This window comes from Caretta caretta, chromosome 10, assembly GCF_965140235.1.
Source record: "Caretta caretta isolate rCarCar2 chromosome 10, rCarCar1.hap1, whole genome shotgun sequence".
Classification (NCBI taxonomy): Eukaryota; Metazoa; Chordata; order Testudines; family Cheloniidae; genus Caretta; species Caretta caretta.
Genome location: NC_134215.1, coordinates 20,622,231 through 20,643,746, shown reverse-complemented (window position 1 = coordinate 20,643,746; position 21,516 = coordinate 20,622,231). Strand labels below are relative to the sequence as shown.

General features: G+C 40.0%; 1 protein-coding gene across 3 annotated transcripts in view; it reads right to left on the bottom strand.

Annotated features, from left to right (window-relative positions):
* SNX29 (sorting nexin 29) overlaps positions 1-21,516 on the bottom strand; it is a 435,642-nt gene that overhangs the window by 366,506 nt on the left and 47,620 nt on the right. For all 3 annotated transcript variants that reach the window (XM_048866549.2, XM_075132756.1, XM_048866552.2), the window contains 4 exons: positions 19,971-20,346; positions 19,110-19,228; positions 12,095-12,176; positions 11,428-11,510 (listed from right to left, as the gene is read on the bottom strand). In XM_048866549.2, the coding sequence (XP_048722506.2) occupies positions 11,428-11,510; positions 12,095-12,176; positions 19,110-19,228; positions 19,971-20,346 (660 nt within the window). The remainder of the gene's footprint in view (positions 1-11,427; positions 11,511-12,094; positions 12,177-19,109; positions 19,229-19,970; positions 20,347-21,516) is intronic.

Sequence of the window (21,516 nt, the reverse complement as noted above, 5' to 3'; positions counted from 1 at the left end):
CAAATCATTGTTCACATCCATTTAGTTTAAAGAAACATAAGCCTTTGTTAAAGATGCAAAACCTACATGCTTTCAGTTACAACTACATTTCAATTCAGTAATGCAACATGTTTTTCTGCATTTTTCAGATTCTAGATCCCAATTTTGATCAGGACCTTTGGACATTACCATTAAATATTAACTAATAAGAATAAAGCTCACAATTTTATAGGAATATAAGACCTCTAATAAATCTTCCAGAAATATCAAGGAACAGACTAGACATTCCTAGTATTTCCAACATAAAAAGAAAAGCAATTTTTTAAAATAAACCTTTTAGACCTCTGCTTATATTGTAAGAAACAAAAATTATTTTAACAGTTTATATTGCGTAATAGCAAGAATGTAAAGAGTTGTGCTCTAATATTGGTCAAATCAAAAAAATCTTGCTGAGGATCAGATAATTTTAAATTTCTGCCATATTCAATAAAACCTTTGGTAAAAATACTTGTCCTTTCATGAGGAAAGTCAACAATTAATTCTTAATGTTGAAATTATACTTAGTGCAAATTGCTGGATAACTGATGAGTATTGATATCTGCTTTTTAAAAATTTCCAATAATCTCACATACAAAATTCATAGTTGAGAAATGTGTCACTTCTAAATAGCTATCTCAAGAATGTGGGATACAAATTGCCAACTGCGATGTCGCATCGTATTTGGTATGTGAAATATGTCTTATTAGCTATCTCCAAGACCAGTTGATAATTTTAAAAACTCTTTCACTGTCTAGTCAAGGGATCAAGTACGATTTGCAATCGGCTCCTGAAGAGAATGAGCTGTATATGAAATCATCTGCCAATGTGACCTAAAGATCTTCAGGTCACGAAGCTAGTCTTAATCATTCTGATGTAGTGTCAGTCTTGGGAATGACTTTTCATTCTCTTTTCTTAGTGTAAATTTACACAGGAGTTTCCTCTATCTCAAAAAAAAAAAATATCTAAGGCCTGGTCTACACTGCGAGTTTATGTCAGATTTAGCAGCATTAAATCCAAATTAACCCTGCACCTGTTCACACAACGGAGCCATTTTTTCAACATAAAGGGCTCTTAAAACCGATTTCTGTACTCCTCCCCAACGAGGGGATTAGCGCTGAAATTGACATCGCTCTTTCGAATTAGGGTTAGTGTGGACACAATTCAAAGGTATTGGGATACGGAAGCTATCCCACAGTGCACCATTGTGACCGCTCTGAACAGCGCTCTGAACTTGGATGCACTGGCCAGGTGTACAGGAAAAGTCCCGGGAACTTTTGAATCTCATTTCCTGTTTGGCCAGGTGAGCTCACCAGCACAGGTGACCATGCAGTCCCAGAATCGAAAAAGAGCTCCAGCATGGACCGAACGGGAGGTACTGGATCTGGTCGCTGTATGGGGAGGGGAATCCATGCTATCAAAACTACATTCCAAAAGACGAAATGCCAAAACATTTCAAAAAATCTCAGAGGCCCTGAGGGACAGAGGCTACATCAGGCACGCAACACAGAGCCGTGTGAAACTTAAGGAGCTCAGACAAGCGTACCAGAAAACCAAAGAATCAAACTGACGCTCCAGGACTGAGCCCCAGACATGCCGCTTCTACGCTGAGCTGCATGCAATTCTAGGGGGGGCCGCCACCACTACCACACCCCGTCCGTGGACTCTGATGATGGGGTACTCTCCGCCATGGCTGAGGATTTTGCAGAGGGGGGAAATGAGGAGGAGGAGGAGGACGAGGTTGTGGAGAGCACAAAGCACACCGTTCTCCCCTACAGCCAGGATCTTTTTTATCACCCTGACTGAAATACCCTCCCAACCCAACGAAGCCAGAGAAGGGACATCTGGTGAGTGTACCTTTTTAAATATAATACATGTTATAAAAGCAAGCGTTTTTTAATGATTAAGTAGCCCCGAGGACTTGGGATGCATTCGTGGCCAGTACTACTGGAAAAGTCTGTTAACGTGTCTGGGGATGGAGCGGAAATCCTCCAGGAAAATCTCCATGAAGCTTTCCCGGAGGTACTCTAAAAGCCTTTGCAGAAGGTTTCTGGGGAGAGCAGCCTTATTCCGTCCTCCATGGTAGGACACTTTACCACGCCATGCTAGTAGCAAGTAATCTGCATGACACAGCCTGGTAGCGTATGGTCCCGGTGTTTGCTGGCATTCAAGCAACATCCGTTCTTTATCTCTCTGTGTTATCCTCAGGAGAGTGATATCGTTTATGGTAACCTGCTTGAAACAGGGGAATTTAATTAAGGGGACATTCAGAGGTGCCCGTTCCTACTGGGCTGTTTGCCTGTGGCTGAAAAGAAATCCTCCCCGCAGTTAGTCACGCAGGGGAGCGGGGCGGGGAGGGGTGGGGCATTGGCGCTGAGCTGTGCCTGTGGCTGAAAAGAAATCCTCCCTGCAGTTAGCCATGCGGGGGGGCGGGGCGGGGAGGGGAGAGGAGAGGTGGAGCATTGGCGCTGAGCTGTTCGCGTTTGGCTAGCAGGGATCTTCCCTGATACCAGCCAGGCGGTGGGGGGAGGGAGAGAGCGATCATCCCAGAGAATCAGATGGGGGGAGGGGGTTAGTTTGGTTTTTGCTGCTGCACGTTAACAGGAAAACCGCAGCACTAAATGGCCAACTCAACAGGCTTTGCTTGGTATGGGAAAGGAGGGGGCTGCTGTTATGAAGGTTGCAGAAGCCAAAAGACTATGGCTTACCATGGCCGCCTGCAAGCCAAATTCTGTTGCCCGGCCCTGCGTGTGTGATTTCTAACACCAAAGCCGCAGGCACTCAGTACAAGATGCAAAATGCGACCTTGTATCAAAATCACATGTGCTATGCAATGTGAATAGTGTTCACCGTGAAAGAGTATAGCCATTGTTCTGTAAAATGTATCTTATTAAATACTTCACTCCCTTTTTTTTCCTCCAGCAGCTGCAGATGTTTCAAGCATCCCTCCTCTGTCCCAAAGGCTATCTCAAATAAGGCGGTGAAAAAAACACACGCGCGCTGACATGTTCTCTGAGCTCATGCAGTCGTCCGGCACTGACAGAGCTGTGTGGAGGGACACAATAGCAGAGTACAGGACAGTGGCCGATGAACATGAGGAGAGGTGGTGGCAGGAAGATCAGAGGAGGCATGAGGCAACGCTGGGGCTACTGCAGGATCAAATGGACATGCTCCGGCATCTGGTGGAGGTTCATGAACGGCAGCAGGATCACAGACCACCACTGCAGCCCCTACTTAACTGCCCTCCGAGCTCCCCAAGTTCCATACCCTCCTCACCCAGACGCAAGAACGCGGGGGCGGGCGGGGAGCCTACGGGCACCCAACCACCCCACCCCAGTGGACTGCCCAAGCAACAGAAGGCTGGCTTTCAACAAGTTTTAAAGTGGCCTTTTCCTTCCCTCCTCCCCTACCCCACCCGGGCTACCTTCTGAGTTATCTCCCTATTTTTATAATCAATTAATAAAGAATACATGTTTTTTAAACGATAGTGACTTTATTTCCTTTGCAAGCAAGCTGTGATCAAAGGGGGGAGGGCGGGTGACTTACAGGGAATTTAGAGGCAACCAAGGGGGCGGGTTTTCATCAAGGAGGAGCACACAACAAGAAACAATAACAAAGGGAATACTGGTTTCGCTGAGGTCTGAGAGAGTCTGTAAACTGTGCCAGCGACCCTTTAAACGTCCAAATGCACACTCTACCACCATTCTGCACTTGCTCAGCCTATAGTTGAACAGCTCCTTACTACTGTCCAGGCTGCCTGTGTACGGCTTCATGAGCCAGGACGTTAACGGGTAGGCTGGGTCCCCAAGGATAACTATTGGCATTTCAACATCCCCAACAGTTATTTTCTGGTCTGGGAAGTAAATCCCTTCCTGCAGCCGTTTAAACACACCAAAGTTCCTGAAGACGCGAGTGTCATGAACCTTTCCCAGCCATCCCACGTTGATGTTGGTGAAACGACCCTTGTGATCCACCAGTGCTTGCTGCACCATTGAAAAGTACCCCTTGCAGTTTATGTACTGGCTGCTCTGGTGGTCCGGTCCCAAGATAGGGATATGCGTTCGGTCTATAGCCCCACCACGCTTAGGGAATCCCACTGCAGCAAAGACATCCACTATGACCTGCACATTTCCAAGAGTCACTACCTTTGATAGCAGCAGCTCAGTGATTGTGCTGGCTACTTGCATTACAGCAACCCCCACAGTAGATTTGCCCACTCCAAATTGATTCCCAACTGACCAGTAGCTGTCTGGCGTTGCAAGCTTCCACAGGGCTATTGCCACTCGCTTGTGAACTGTGAGGGCTGCCATCATCTTGGTATTCTTGCACTTCAGGGCATGGGAAAGCACGTCACAAAGTTCCATGAAAGTGCCCTTATGCATGCAAAAGTTTCAGAGCCACTGGGAATCATCCCAGACCTGCAACACTAAGAGGTCCCACCACTCTGTGCTCGTTTCCTGGGCCCAGAATAGGCTTTCTATGGCATGAACCTGCCCCATTAACACCATGATCTCCAAATTGCGGGGGAACCCGGTTTTAGAGAAAAGTGCGTTCATGTCCTCATCACCATGCTTCCATCACCTCCTTGCCTGGTTTTTCAGGTGCTGGTTCTGCATACACTGCACGATAATGCACGAGGTGTTTACAATGATCATAACTGCTGTGGTGAGCTGAACATGCTCCACACTTGCTGTGCTATGGCGTCTGCTCCTGCTCAGGCAATCCAAGGAAAAGGGCGCGAAACGATTGTTTGCCGTTGCTCTGATGGAGGGAGGGGCGACCGACAATATGGTTTACAGGGTTGGCTTACAGGGAATTAAAATCAACAAAGGGGGTGGCTTTGCGAGAAACAGAATGGCCCCCTCAAGGATAGAACTCAAAACTGGGTTTAGCAGGCCGTTGATTTCACGGAGGGCGGGAGGGAGGAGAAAATGAATACAAAACAAATCTGGTCTATTTCTTGTTTTGATCCACTTCATCTATCTTTATACATCTTGCTGGCAGCAGACTGTGCAGTACGACCGCTAGCCATCATCATCTCCTGGGTGCTCGGCAGAAGACGGTGCAGTATGACTGCTGGCCATCGTCTTCTGCTTGCTGCAGATTAAAAGACAGTGCACTAGGACTGCCAGTAGGACTGAATTGCCATGAGATGAAACTTAAAAGAGGAATGACCTGGCTGAGTCACTCCCATGTTTGCCCAGGTGCCCCGACCTCATCGAGGTCGGTTAAAAGAGCACCCTGGACTACGTCGACTACCAGTCATACTGCACTGTCTGCTGCCAAAAGGCAATAAACTGCTGCTGTGCAGCAATGCAGTACCGCGTCTGCCAGCATCCAGGAGATGTATGGTGACGGTTAGCTGAGCGGGCTCCATGGTTGCTGTGGTATGGCGTCTGCATGGGTAACCCAGGAAAAAAGGGGCGAAACGATTGTCTGCAGATGCTTTCACAGAGAGAGGGAGGGAGGGACGGGGGACCTGACGATATGTAGCCAGAACCACCCACGACAATGTTTTAGCCCCATCAGGCATTGGGATTTCTACCCAGAATTCAAATAAGCAGTGGAGACAGCAGGAACTGTGGGATAGCTACCCACAGTGCAACACTCCGGAAGTCGACAGTTGCCTTGGCACTGTAGAAACACTCCACCGACTACATGCACTTAGAGCATTTGTGTGGGGACACACACAATCGACTGTATAAAAAAAGCTTTCTACAAAACTGACTTCTATAAATTCGACCTAATTTTGTAGTGTGGACATGGCCTAACAGATTAGTAACATTTGATATCAGAAGACTGAGCTCAAGGGATGTGTTCACAAAGGAGTCTATGTGGACATCTGCCACAAAGGGTTTGTGCACTAATATTCCGTACACATCATCCAGACTCGTAACTACCAGCTATGACAGAGTTTAGTGCAAAGCACCTGGTACAATACTGTCAGTCTTTGCTAGTGGACAGCAAAGAGCTTAGTAAAAGGAAAAAAAATGAATTGAAAGCTTCTGAAACACAACATGTCTGTTGAAACAGTAGAAGGTGATTTTAGTAACTAAATAAGTGTTCGTGAACGAACGTTGGTAATGGGTTTTTCTGAGGATGCACAAGAAAATTTTAGAAACATTAAACGATGCACTCTACTTCAACTTTCCTTGTCCTTTGTATTTAAGGCCAACTATAGAAACTAGTGAAAAGTATGCTGGAACACTCAAGTGCCAGAATGATTACAAAAAACAGTACAATCAGAAGGATACTGTATGTTAACATTTTCTACAAGCGAATAGGGCTCCCTTTGAGATTCCTTTCAAAAAGAAAAGCTTTGGAATGAGTTTCAGTTTCACAGACCCAAAAAATGAACATGGTGAGTCTTGTGTTGGCCTGATACTTCTCCACTGCAGGAAAAGGCAGAAGAAAAATACAGGGGGGGGAGGGGGAAAGGGGGGAGTGAAATGCACCTTAATTCTGTCAGTGAGAACTACGGATACAAACATATTTCTGTCTGTGTTATAAAGTATGCAGTATCAGAGAGGGAGCCCTGTTAGTCTGGATCTGTAAAAGCGGCAAAGAGTGCTGTGGCACCTTATAGACTAACAGACGTATTGGAGCATAAACTTTCATGGGTGAATACCCATTTTTTCAGATGCATGTAGTGGAAATTTCCAGAGGCAGGTATAAATATGCAAGCAAGAATCAGGCTATCCCTAGCCCAATTCTTGCTTGCATATTTACACCTATCCCTAGCCTGATTCTTGCTTGCATATTTATACCTATCCCTAGCCTGATTCTTGCTTGCATATTTATACCTGCCTCTGGAAATTTCCACTACATGCATCTGAAGAAGTGGGTATTCACCCACAAAAGCTTATTCTCCAATAAGTCTGTCTGTCTATAAGGTGCCAGAGTATGCAGTGTAGCTGTAGCCATCTCAGTCCCAGGATATGAGTGAGACAGGGTAGGTGAGGTATTCTCTTTTATTGGACCCACTTCTGTTGGTGAGAGAGAGAAGCTTTCAAGCCACACCTGAAGAAGAGCTCTCTGTGGCTCAAAAAGCTTGGTCCTTCTCACCAACAGAAGATGGCCCAATAAAAGATACCACCTCACCCACCTTGATTCTGTGATATAAAGTGACAGACAAGTACAATTTAAAAAACTGAAAAAAAAAGACAATAATAAACTAGGAACAGAGAAATCTTTATCATCAGGAATTACCTACATCTGAATCTGAAGGAGAGTTGCATGGAAAAAATTTAAACATAGTACACTAACCAGAAAAGGCTTGAATCAGATCCACTTTGATCACTGTGGAAGCACCTCTGCCTAGCACACATTTCTATTATGTTAGTTTCTATACAAGTGCTCTTCAAGACTTGTGATATTCTCACTTTCCATAGAGATGCCAATAAGAATGACAGAAAGAACAACTGGCAGGAAAACAACTAAGCATATTTTTCTCATTTTATTACGACCGGATATTATATTTTTTATATACGATTAGACATTAAATTTATATATATATATATATATATATATATATTTAAGATTAGACCCTTTTGTGGAAAATAAATACAGAACCACCTTGGACCTTGATCCTCAAAAGAGGCAAAGCTTTGTGCTTTCACAGAGCTACACCACTTCAGTGGGGTTCCATCTGCATCGTTCTCTTTGCAGGATATAAGCTTTATTCTTAATAGTGTCTTTCACATAAATTGTTCCCAAATGTTTTACAGAATTAAACACTAGTTCAAATCTTTTAAAAATGAAAGCAGAAGGAGAACACACAGTTGGAGGCAAAGGAGAAAACAGTTTACAAATATGATCTGAAAATATATGGGGTGAAATCCCTGCCCTATTGAAGTCAAAGGAAGTTTTGCAACTAAGTTCAATGGAGTTAGGATTTCACCCATGGTGTTTATTTTAAAATTTTATTTATTTATAGGGTTTGGGGACTTTTTATATGGCACTTATCATGATGCAGGTGCTGTTAAGATACACATTGCTTTATGAACACAAGGTAGCAAACACGGTTCTCACACCGTCACTGACCAGACTGCATTTCAGGAGAACAGAGAGAAGGCTGGTGCTTTTTCAAAGGAAAAGGAAGTGGAATAGAGACAGTATATAGCATCTGAAACAAAACTGAATTCAATTCATGTTTCATTTTATAATTGTTATCTTTAAAAATATAACTGTAGAAAGCTACTTGTCATTGGAGGCCTTATGGCTTTTATTACTGCACTATTCTATTTCATTTTGTATGTCTGCTATGTGTTTAGAATTGTGTTGCTATGCAACAAGCTAGAATCCTCACAGTTTAGAAACCATTCTTCAGATTATAACAAGAGCAAAAGCCAGCCACTAAAAATCTTTTCTGTAATATTAAACTCGCCCCCCCCCCCCCATGGATGCCAATAAAACTTAAAGACCTATAATGACAAATCCTAAGAAAGAAAACATCTGAGTTGAACATTAACAAAAAAACATCGACTGTCATCAATATTTATACAATTATTCATGACTAATCAGTTGCATCTTAAGAAAAATGTTAACAAAAAATATTTATTGAACAGATATACAGCTTTATAAATTGTTTACAATGATCTATCTCTTCTCTCAAACAGAAATATAGTAATGGGAAATTCATTTTAATGTTAAAGGTTAGCTTTCATCGTAGCCCGAAAAGGCTAAATAATCTCTGAAATGCAGATTATACTCAATTTTAACTTTTTTTGTTTTACAGTAGATTAATTGGACATAATTCCATAGGCTGGAAATCATTTTCAAAGACCAACTACTCCCCCTAGTGATGACGAATTGTTCTATGTTGCTATAAATATTACAGCTCCTAATCCACAATTGACAAAATAATGCAGGAAGGCATTTTACATTTAATTACATTTAAGTTTACATTTAGCAACAACATGAACAGATATTCTCTGGCACAAAATTAGTGTACAAACCCATGATATACACCTAATACTTAGAGACACAAGCTGGGTGAGGTAATATCTTTTATTGGACCAACTTCTGTGGCTGAGAGAGACAAGCTTTCGAGGGACACAGAGCTCTTCTTAAGGCCAGGGAAAGGTACACCCAGCATCACAGCAAAATACAAGGTGGAACCGACTTTTTAGCATAAGTAATTAGCACATATTGTAAGGGACCATCCAAGGTAAAGTGGCCCGTTAACATCTCTGCAGTCATAGGACAAAAAGAGGGGGTTAGTGGGTTACAGATTGCTGTAATACGCCATAAATCCAGCATCTCTGTTCAGTCCATGATTTTTACTGTCTAGCAGAGTAATGAGTTTAAGCTCCCAGGCTTGTATTTTGAAAGTGTTGCACAGGTTTCCTTTGAGGATGATGACTGATAGGTCAGATATAGAGTGATTGCTTTGGGAAAAGTGTTCACCCACAGGTGATAGGTTGTTTCTGTCATATCATTTTCCTGTGTGGCAGGGTCTGGTACCACTTTAAATTGGTGTGTCCTGGTCTGTGGGAAGCTTGCTTCTGATGAGCTTTAAGAGGTTGGGGGGTTGCTCAAGCAGGGCTTGGGAAGCCACCTGCCTCCTCTCCTCCCAATAGCAGAGCTCGGGCAGTTAGCCCCTGCCCATGCCCCTCCTTCAGCAGAACTTGGGCAGTCCCCTCTCCCCTCCCCCACATGGACAGGTTGTGGGCTTCCATGAATTTCTGTCTGTTTCCTGCCACCTGCCCATAACTTTTACTAAAACTACCTGTGACAAAATCTTAGCCTTACTGATAAGCTGTATGCCATTGCTGATATTCAAATGCCATTAACATTAATGTTAATAGCATGAGATTGGTTCCCCACAATACATTGCCATTAACTGGAAGCTGCTAATATCAGGATTGCTATTAAGGAGAATCTACTATATATTTTTGCGGATGAAATTCAATTGTTATTTCTGTCCTCCTGAATGTGATCTTGAAATTCTGTTATAAAGTCAGATTTTGAGGAAGCAGGCCCTGTCCACTAGCCCATCTGGAAAGCAATCTGCAGAGCCAGCCAGACAGTTGCCCTTCTTAAGTAACTGGGGAATAATAAAGCCTTGAGAACAAGAATACTTTTTAAAGCCTTTTTAAAGATGTTGCAGAGATGCAAGGTTAGAGACTATGTAAATAAGTTCCCCACCTCACCTAAACTTCTACTAGCCTCATTTCTAGCCTCATCCTTCCGAATTGTTAACCCCTCTAACCCCACTGCAGTAGGTGGGAGAGGTATGGAGAGGAGTCAGACACACATTTGTGATCGTGGCAGGATTGAAGTATTTTCCATAACAAATGCGTAGAACGAGTGGCAATGGGAGAAGTGGAGGGGTTTTCTGCTCTGGGCTAGATGTCAGGCAAAATAAACGGTACACTGCTTAAGATCAGCTCTCCACCAGCCAGTCTGTGGTATTTTATCAAATTAAACAATTACTCTGGTAATTGTTAAAGACATCTCTAATATGACAGTTTCAGAGCAGCAGCCGTGTTAGTCTGTATCAGCAAAAAGAACGAGGAGTACTTGTGGCACCTTAGAGACTAACAAATTTATTTGGCCAAACCAGAGTCTCTATGCAAAAGAATAAATGGACAGAAATCAGACATTAAAGAATTATAACATTCAAAAAACCAGTTGGAGAACACTTCAACCTTCCTGGACACTCAATTACAGAACTAAAAGTAGAAATTCTTCAACAAAGAAAACTTCAAAACAGGCTCCAACGAGAAACTGCAGAACTGGAATTAATTTGCAAACTGGACACCATTAAATTAGGCTTGAATAAAGACTGGGAGTGGATGAGTCATTACACAAACTAAAAACTATTTCTCCATGCCAATTTTTCCCCTACTGTTACTCACACCTTCTTGTCAACTGTTTGAAATGGGCCATCCTGATTATCACTACAAAAGGTTTTTTTCTCCTGCTGACAATAGCCCACCTTAATTGATTGGTCTCGTTAGAGTTGGTATGGCAACCCATTTTTTCATGTTCTCTGTGTGTATATCTTCCTACTGTATTTTCCACTGCATGCATCTGATGAAGTGGGTTTAGCCCACAAAAGCTTATGCCCAAATAAATTTGTTAGTCTCTAAGGTACCACAAGTACTCCTCATTCTAATATGACAGTATTTTGTGTAGTTGTTGGAGAAAAAAGGCTGGTGTCACATTGGCAACACAGTATCACAAGCTGGGAACTGCAGATTCAGAACCATCTCAGAACTGTCATGCCCACTGATAGCCAGCAGGTCAAAAGAGAACCACTGGGTGATCATCAGAGCAAAGGCTTTGCCTCACAGGAAACATCCCAGAGAGAGAAAGAAAGCGAATGCGCACGCTATCAGTAGAGTTTGAAAAGCTAATTCTGAAAAGCACATACTGTCAATCTAAATGGTTCAAGCAAGTACTTACTAATTGTCATTGATTCTGGCACAGTGGCTGAAGGTAACATATTGCTTAAAGCATTCACCTGAACAGGAGTACTGGCATCCACTCTAGTTAAAAAGACAGAAGATCATTAATATTAACCAGAGGAACACAAAATGCTCAATTTAAAGACTAATAAGCAAGATTTGTAGAAGTAGAAACGATTAAATGACCACATTCTATTCACCATGTGTACATGTAACACAAAACAACATGCTGAACTCATAGATAAAGAGGAAAATACTTTTATTTTAATCCAAACTTATTTGAAATTTAAAAAAAAAAATCTATAACTTCTGCATGAATCTTAATTTATAAATATTGAAAATATTAATATTCAAATAGACAAACTATATGACTAGTATATGGTGCAAAAATGACTTCCAGATGAAGTCCAGATACCATTTGACATAGGTCTTTTAGCATCATTAGAGATAATATAAAATATTAAGAAGATTATGAAAATATGGAAGGATGGAAAATATGGAAGGATTTAGGCATTTGTCTTTCCAAATGTTTATAGAATTAATCTGATTAGTGGTGTGTTTTGAATATTGAGTAATTTTGGCTTGGGTGCCAACTTTACTTTGCATGTGCCTGTTTACCATTAGGTACTTCTGTTTTATAATTAGAAAATCTAAATTTGATTTACCTATAAGGAAGTTCAGATCCTCTCTGAGCCAGTTCTACTGCAAGAACAGCACTTTCATGCCCATCTCCATTCTCCAGGTTACCTAAAGTAGCATGCACAGGACATAAAATTAGTTAATGTAAAAAATGAGCAAAATCTAACAGTTGTCTGTTACACTTGTAACTAATAAAGGTAGTAAGGGTAAAATTTTCAAAGCACATAAATCAAAATTTCACAAAGAAAATAGGCTTGTAAGTGCATAAGCCCCATTGACTGTCAATGAGACTTAGGTGCTTCTGAGAATTTTACATTTTGACAATTTTTAGTCATATTACATTTAGTGTGCTGACATTTTACAGTCACAATTTCATGTTTCACAGTTCTGAGGAAATGCCTTCCCTGAAGTCTGATGCTTAATTTAATTAAATATAAAATTTGATACTCATCACAAACAGAGCTGTGGGAAGTGAACTGGTGGTTTAAATCCAATCATAAACTGACATTTCGTAAATTTAAAAACCCACTATTACAACTGACATCTTTGTTGGCAGTCTTCTTACAGACAATGAGGATTAAATAAGTATAGAAGACCATTCACTTCCAGAGTTCATTCCATCATGTCATGATTTAGACATTAATGGGTCAGTGTGGAAAAGTTTATACCTCATACTGCATCTGTTGTGTATATTAAGAAGTTAATTTTTCTAAGTCATCTAACTGACTATTTTATGTCCCTAATAAAAAATTAATCCATATTCATACCATCATCCTACATACAAAAGGCTGTCTCTATTTAATAGCCCCATGTGCCATTCAGTCCCTTATAAAACATTCAAGTGAAACAAAAATTCAATCATATTTCACTGACATTTTCTGCATATATCCAAAATATATTTTATCATAATGAGGTTTCCCACAAAATAAACCTAGAGGCATATGTTAAAACAGTACTGGATTAAAAAAAAAATGGAGAGAGAAGGTTGACAGTGTGTTGACAGTGATGTTGGGTGGAATAAGGAGGGGCATGTCTGTGTTTGTTTTTTAAAATGGTACAGTTTAAAAAACCTCTGTCATTACTGAACTCTCTACTTTGCTTCCAAAAAACTGAATTTCAACCCCAAGTTGTGCTACCTCACAGTACATGGAGACTTGATGCGTCTTGACACATCCTTGAAGCATTACAATAAGGACTGAAGTCAAGGCATCCTTACAAATTAATGAAAAAGTATATTGTAACAATTTCAAAGTTATATCAGCTGCCTATAAATCAAGATGAAATATTAGGATGTTAGTACACACCATATCAATTCTGCAACAGTCCAAACGGTATGGTTAACAATCTTTTCATAATACTACCCTATTTTCCAATCAATTAAAACACTAAAAATTTCCTCCCACCATTGCAGAGTAATTAGCAACTGTTTGTCACAGACCAAGCTCCAATGTTGTCAACTAAACAAACAAAGAAATCAAATTACTTGAATTATAGTAGCAAACAAAATAGTTTCTCTCTGTGGGTGTTTTGGTCTGAAACCTGGTATAAAGTTTAAGGACAAATTTAAAAACTCAGAAAGATTGCTGACAGGGGTCTGAGGCTCACAATTCTTATTAAAGGTAAAAAAAAAAAAAAAAGGACTGCTCAGTTCTTCTCTGTTCAACTACTGGGACAAGGTAGTATCTTTATGGACCAACTTCTTTTGGTGAGAGATGCAACCTTTTGAGCTTAAATAGAACTCTTCTTCAGGCCTCAGTCAGATTTGAAGAAGAGCTCTGTGTAAACTCAAAAGCTTGTCTCTCTCACTAACAGAATTGGTCCAGTAAAAGATATTACCTCACCCACCTTGTCTTTCTAGTACACTGGACTGACACAGCTACAACACTGCATACAACTATTCAATTACTGATTATTTTATTAAAGTTGCAAGTATATGAAGCAACAATAGAGGGCAGTACAACATTACTTAATTCTTTTCAAGTTATATTCTTCCATTTTTACCACCATAATTATACAGAAAAATTGTTTAAAAAAACACTGCCCATTTATCTACCTCATCAATTAATAGTTCTCAAAAACTACAGAAATATACACCGCAGATTCAAAATGGAACTGCATATATTTGGAATGCTGCTGAACTGTGAAGCAGTCATTAAAAAGAGAACACATTCAAATAAGCATGTTATTTTATGAAACAATTAGCCAAGTAACTAAACAAACTATATATTCTGGTGACACATTTATGGCAAAATAAAGAATCATTAATGTACACAGTTTTACAGACTCTCTCCCTGCCCTGGAGTTTGTGTTCCATATCATCTCAGGATCATAATCATTCAGAAAAATGATGCTGTAAAGATTACTGCTGAGTTGGTAAAAGGATTCTGGAAAGAAATGGGTTTTGGGGTGGAGTGTGCTTGCGTGCAAGGAGAGTGTGTTCCATCTGTAGAAGGAAACAGGATAGGCAAGAAAATACGAGTGTAAGAAAGGTGAAGGGGGCAGTAATGTAAAAACTAGGAACAGTGCAGGAAGAAATGAAAGCACAGATGTAGGAATACAGACATTAATAGACAATGGTAATCTTAAAGTAATCACATTGTTAGTTATATACATCTGTTTTAATGGGCCATAATAAAAGCTACCTTACCAAGGTCTTTCAATTTATATCTCAGAGTATATCCAAATTAATCTACTTTCAGTCCCCACAGAAATCCTGTATTTTCTCCATGGCTCCTCTAACATCTAAATTAACACTACTGTAGTTATTGGAGGATGACAAATAAGTAAATTGCTATGAGAATTCAGTTCTCCATAGACCTTTATGGCCGGGGGGTGGAGGAGAGTGGGGAGAGAGACTGTGCTATGACATGCACCCAGCAGATGAGACTGAGACATAGCATTCAGCCCAACAGCCATATTTTGTATATTCCTGTATGAAACCAACTTCATGTGACTTCAGTTATTAGTTATTTTTCTCTAGTTAGTATCTGCCTAAAACTTCTCTTCTGTAACTAAAACTTTACATTCCTTGGCCTCAACCCAACAGCGAATTCTATTTTTGAGACAATTCATTATAGTTTTATACACACATGAATTATACACACAAATTTAACCATCACCTATTGTACACATTCATCTTGTAATTTTACTATTGCAATATAATACTGAAGTATGCATATCATCATTTTGAATCAACTATATTCAAGTCCTTCAACGATTAGGCTTTTTAGGATTTGCAAGTGTCTGTGGTTGGCATCTATCAAAAACCAAAGCTTTGTTCCACGTCAGTACATTAAAATTTGCATTAGGCCATTTTAAATCTGTGGCATCCTGTTACTCCTTGACCTTTCAATCTCCACTTTCATACAAGTGGTATTGTTTTTTAAATTAAAATAATTTAGGTAGACGTTGTGTCATGAAATCATTGTGGAGGTCTAAATTCCATGTCAGGCACAAACAATACGAACGGACATACAGAAAACCAACATCCATATTATTAACATGTTTAGGACATTTAATACTTCGAAACTTCATAGAAGTAGTACCAAACTATTTATTAAAATAATGAATTTTTTTTTAAAAGAATAAAATCTATTCTATCACACAACTGAAATGCTGATTTAAGACTACTCAAAGTTCATGTTCGCCTAGCCAGGCACACAGCATAAACTGCTAAGGATTTCAGAAACACAGCTGTTTTCTCCCCTCTCTAACATGTAATTTTTTTGGCAGTCCATGTAAAAATAATGAGTATGAGTGTAATTCTTAGTTCTCGTCTATTCTAGAAATTTTTTCAGTGAGCTGTTGAAAAATTACACGTAGCTGTGTTTTACAGTATATTCATATCTCCCATATTTTGAGGTGCTAAGCAGTGCCTGCATCAATTGCAACAGGAAAGACGATATTCAGCACCTGACAGGATTGGGAATCAAGTTCTCTTAATTTATATACTGTGCACAATTTAGCTATTCATATAGTGCCAGATTCTGCCAGGTACAGAGGGTCCTCAACTCCTGTTAATGTAAATGAAAGTTGAAGACTGCTCAATACATCTCAAGAAAGTGCTCGGCACCTCTCAGAGTTGGGCTCACAGAAATCAAAAGAAAGCTGCCAACAACTGATTAAGTGCCTCCTCCTGAACAATCAAATATAATAAACTGTGAATTTAAGATGCACTCTCTCTCTCTCTCTCCCCCTCCAACCCTCCACCCCCTCAACTCCAGGAAGAGCATTGACATGGCATCCTCAACCAGGGTTACGACTCAGGGGAATTACATAAATTTGTTGCTCCCAAAATGACGGTTCTCTGCCTGTGCTCTGTATCCCTTTCACACCTCAACACAAACAAGTGTGCAGTTGTTTACTGTTATCTACACACACTTAGGACTGCACAATTTTTTTTTGCCACTTTTAAAACATTTTTATTACTGTCCTCATCAGGCACACCTCTACAATTTAATAAATATTCCAAAATTCCAGTTTTAAATAATTTTGTTTTAGTTAACAATTCAGCATTTCAACAGAAATGTTTACATTTTTTAGTTAAGACAATTATAAATTCCTGCTACAAGATCTTTTACTGTAAACATTTTCACTGAAACCATTTAGGTAGTTCATTTTAAGTCCACAATAGTTTTCAAGATGGCAAGTATACTCAGTCCCACTGATTACTGAAAACCTATCAACTGGAACACTTTCCACACTGGAAGACATGCCAGAGAAACTTGCTCCTCCACAGCACCCTGGTATGTCTCCTGTGTCATATTATAATATGGAATACTCATAGAAACATACACATTTTCTGGCATCAGCAAGATAATTAACATGCAAGACAACCCATGTGCTGCATGGATCTACATCCATCCTCCATTAGCTCAGTTTTTAAGTTAATTATCTAAATAAATTGTACCAAGTATAGGTTTTCTTCTTGAAAACACCATCCTAGCCACCATGGATGTAGAAGCTCTTTACACCAAAATTCCACACGAAGATGGACTACAAGCTTTCAGAAACAGTATCCCTGATAAAGCTCAGCCACCAGGTGTGCCATAGCCTCGTGACTTTATCCTCACCCACAACCATTTCAGATTTGGCGACTCCTTATATTTTCAAGTCAGCAGCACTGCCAAGGGTACCCACATAGCCCCACAGTACGCCAAAACTTTTATGGCTGACTTAGAACAACGCTTCCTCAGCTCTCATCCCCTAGAGCCCCTCCTCTACTTACACTATGTTGATGACATCTTCATCATATGAACCCACAGGAAGGAGGCCCTTGAAGAATTCCACCTGGATTTCAACAATTTCCACCCCACAATCAACCTCAGCCTGGACCAGTCCACACAAGAGATCCACTTCCTGGACACTACAGTGCAAATAAGTGAGAGTGATATAAACACCACCCTATACCGGAAACCTACTGACCGCTACATATACTCATCTACATGCCTCCAGCTTCCATCCAGGACACATCAAACGATCCATTGTCTACACCCAAGCTCTAAGATTCAACTGCATTTGCTCTAATCCCTCAGACAGAGACAAACACCTACAAGATCTCTATCAAGTGTTTTAAGCATTCTTAAAACTACAATACCCACCTGGGGAAGTGAGGAAACAGACTAACAGAGTAAGACAGGTACCCAGAAGTCACCTACTACAGGACAGGCCCAACAAGAAGAATAACAGAACACCACTGGCCATCACGTACAGCCCCCAGCTAAAACCTCTCCAGCACATCATCAGCAATCTACAATCTATCCTGGAAGACAATCCCCCACTCTCACAGGCCTTGGGAAGCAGGCCAATCCTTGCTTACAGACAGCCCCGCAACCTGAAGCAAATACTCACCAGCAACTACACCCACACCACACCTCAGAAACACTAACCCAGGAACCAATCCCTATAACAAACCCTGTTGCCTTCTCTGTCCCCATATCTACTCTAGCGACACCATCGTAGGATCCAACCACACCTCATTCACCTGCACATCTACGAATGTGACATATGCGATCATGTGCCAGCAATGCCCCTCTGCCATGTACATTGGCCAAACCAGACAGTCTCTACGTAAAAGAATAAATGGACACAAATCAGACATCAGGAATGGTAACATACAAAAGACAGTAGGAGAACACTTCAATCTCCCTGGACACTCAATAACAGATTTAAAAGTAGCCATTTTTCAACAAAAAAAACTTCAGAAACAGACTTCAAAGAGAAACTGCAGAGCTACAATTCATTTGCAAACTTAACACCATCAATTTGGGCTTGAATAGGGACAGTCTGTGGCTGGCTCACTACAAAAGAAATGTTTCCTCTCTTGGTATTGACAACTCCTCATTAGTTACTGGGAGAAGACCACATCCACCCTGACTGAATTGGCCTTCAACACTGATTCTCCACTTGTAAGGTAACTCCCCTCTCTTCATGTGCCAATATATATTTATGTCTGTATCTGTAATTTTCACTCCATGCATCTGAAGAAGTGGGTTTTTTACCCACAAATAATTATGCCCAAATAAATCTGTTAGTCTTTAAAGTGTGGTCGGACTCTTCATTGTTTAAATAAATAGTGTAATGCACAAAGTTAGTATTCAAAGGATGTGAATAAAATATTCATCGAGTCAGAATGCAAAATGCATGCTGAAAATGTGGTGGAGAATAAAAAGAGAATTGACTTCTTGAAGTTTACACAATATATGCCAAAACATGTGCAATTATATTTTATAGCTAAAAAGGGTATTTTTTTCCATTTATTTAAAAAACAAATTCTAGTATACAGCTGGCTAAAGCCCATTTGGGAGATTCTGGAGTTCATATAAATAATACATAGCTACTGTATTACAATCACTAATAAAGAGAAGCATGTGGAATTGATAGTATGCCAAATCAAATACATACAGGTAAAATTTGAACGTACATGTTTATCAAGAATGATAGCTCTGAAGTTGTATAAAAATTATGGTACATAAGAACATGGTTTCAACACAGTAGAGAACTAGAGCAGTTTATTGAAATTAGAGAATAGTAAATACCTACCAATCTGGGAGTAAGAACCAACAGCACTGACAGGAAACAGAATATCTGAATTATCATTCAGGATCTGCAGGGGAGTCCAAGTGCATATCTGTGAATTGCATGTGCCCCCTTCATGTGGCCTAAATAAAAACATATGATGGGCAGTGATCTGTGTTTTATGTATTTCTTTGAAATATAATATACAATTATTAATTTTGTACAGCATTTTCAGGATAGAAGTTGCGATAAGTTATGCTAGGAAAGAATTGTATCTCAGTTCTCCCTCCTCTCCCCTCCCCAACTCCAGCCCTTGTGAGTACATGTATGAAGAAATGTTTCAAACATAACACAGATTCACAGCAGAGCTGGCTGGTCCAAAGTAGGCAGGCAGGCTGGGCAGTGCCCTGTTCTCCACCTTCAGTGCCCAGTGGTCTGCCAAACATGATCAGGAAAAGGATGGGGGATGCAATTTCAAGAAACAAAATATTAAAACTGTGTCATTTAAAAAACAAACATCCAGGCGATCACGTACGAAGGATGGGAAAATCTCCAATAGGTAAGGGTTGGTTTGAATTTATCATCCAAAAGTTTGGATGGCTATTTAAAACTTGAGTCTGAAAAGCTCAGCTGGAAATCTTGTAAGGAAACTCCTGGAAGTCTCACAAGTTTTTCTTCTGGTCCTTGCCAGAGATCACAAGCGAAGACCACCAGATTTTACATTTTGACCATATGAATTATTTGGATAAGTTATAGTTTGATTCTAAAAATAGGTAAAAGTTTAGGGATCTTATAGGTCAGGCAAATTAATTTTCCTGTTCCTATTAAGCACTTGAAGCAAAGTAGAATTGCACAGACAGTTTAGTTTTGGCTCTGTGTACTCACTTTTCTGAAACTTTTGTTTCATCTTCCACACCTTTGTTTCCCAATATCTTTCCATATATCTCTTCCTCATTCTCGTCTACATCTTCATCATCAATACTCTTCACATCAAGCTTCTGGTAACTACATTCTCCGTTCAGAAACATGGAATCGCTTTTCCACAAATGGGTATTCTGATTTCCGTTTAAATTTTGTACAAGAGAGCCTTCAGAGAAAGGTAACACAAAAGCTGAAGACTTGTCTGAGTTCTCTTCTGAGCTTTCTCCTGCAACTGCTGTCTTTAAAGTATCTCCTAAATTTTGTTCATCTTCCTCCTCATCAAATGAGATGATGTGTGTTACCCTTTTCTTCTTCTTTCTATCTTTTCTACATTTTAAATCTGGTGGCAACAAAAGAAAGATTTACATATTTTAGAGAAAAGCAGCTAATAACAAATGTAGAAACCTAATTCATGTTTTAGGACTTTACTGCCTTTCCTTAAGGTAAACATACATCATGATGGGACAGGGGAAACAAAACACACACAAAAAGATTTTTCCAGGATTAAGGCTGCCAAAGCAAGTTTGCACACTGCTAAAATGACATCTCTGAAATAAAAAGATAATGTATTTAATATCCTCCCCGCCCCAATCAATCAAGTCGCTAACATTTTTGATAGCTCCTCAGGGAACCTTGATGGGAAGTGTTTCACAGGAAGAAATTCCAGATACTTAAAAAGAGTATTCCGTGGCAATTATTTAAGAGTACTATTACAAGTAGAAAAGGGTTAAAATGACAAAGAAACGAAAAGGGTTAAAATGACAGATAAAATTAGTGTTTGCAGTGTTGGTCCCAGGAGACTAAAGGTAATATCTTTTATTGGACCATCTTCTGTTGGTGAAAGAGATAAGCTTTGGAGCTACACAGAGCTAAAGAAAGCTCGTCTCTTTCACCAACAGAAGTTGGTCCAATAAAAGATTTTACCTCACCCACCCTGAGTCTCAGACAAGATTAGTGACAGACCGTAGAATACTTATAAAACCTCATGGGTTTATATTCTTTACCTTTAAATGTACTTTTGAACCTGTTAAGCAGTTTATTTAAAGGACCCCTAACTAAATGGCTTCGACTTTGAAGAGCTGTTTTTGAGGAGGTGGGGGGATGGAGGTAATATTTGTTTGTGGTAGCATACTGGAACTCTCTCAGAGAAAGAAAAGTTCAATATATATTTGGAAATTTCTCATTTTGTCCCTTGCCCCCATTCCACCTACCCCACCCCACCCATATCGCTCTCTCTCACACACACACACACACACCCCTACCTCTATACCATTCAGCTAAACTAATATTACAGTTTTCTGCCTTCCCCTTTTGATCTAGAAGGCAGGGTGGATTTGATTTAAATCATGATTTAAATCACTAGTCAGGAAAACTCGATTTAATCATGGATTTCTACATAAAAGTGCATTCTTGTTGATTGTTATAACCTTAATACATATTCTTCACAACTCAGAGACAGATGTAGGTTTCATTTTTAGAAGGTACACACTATACAGTTTAAGTGATTTAT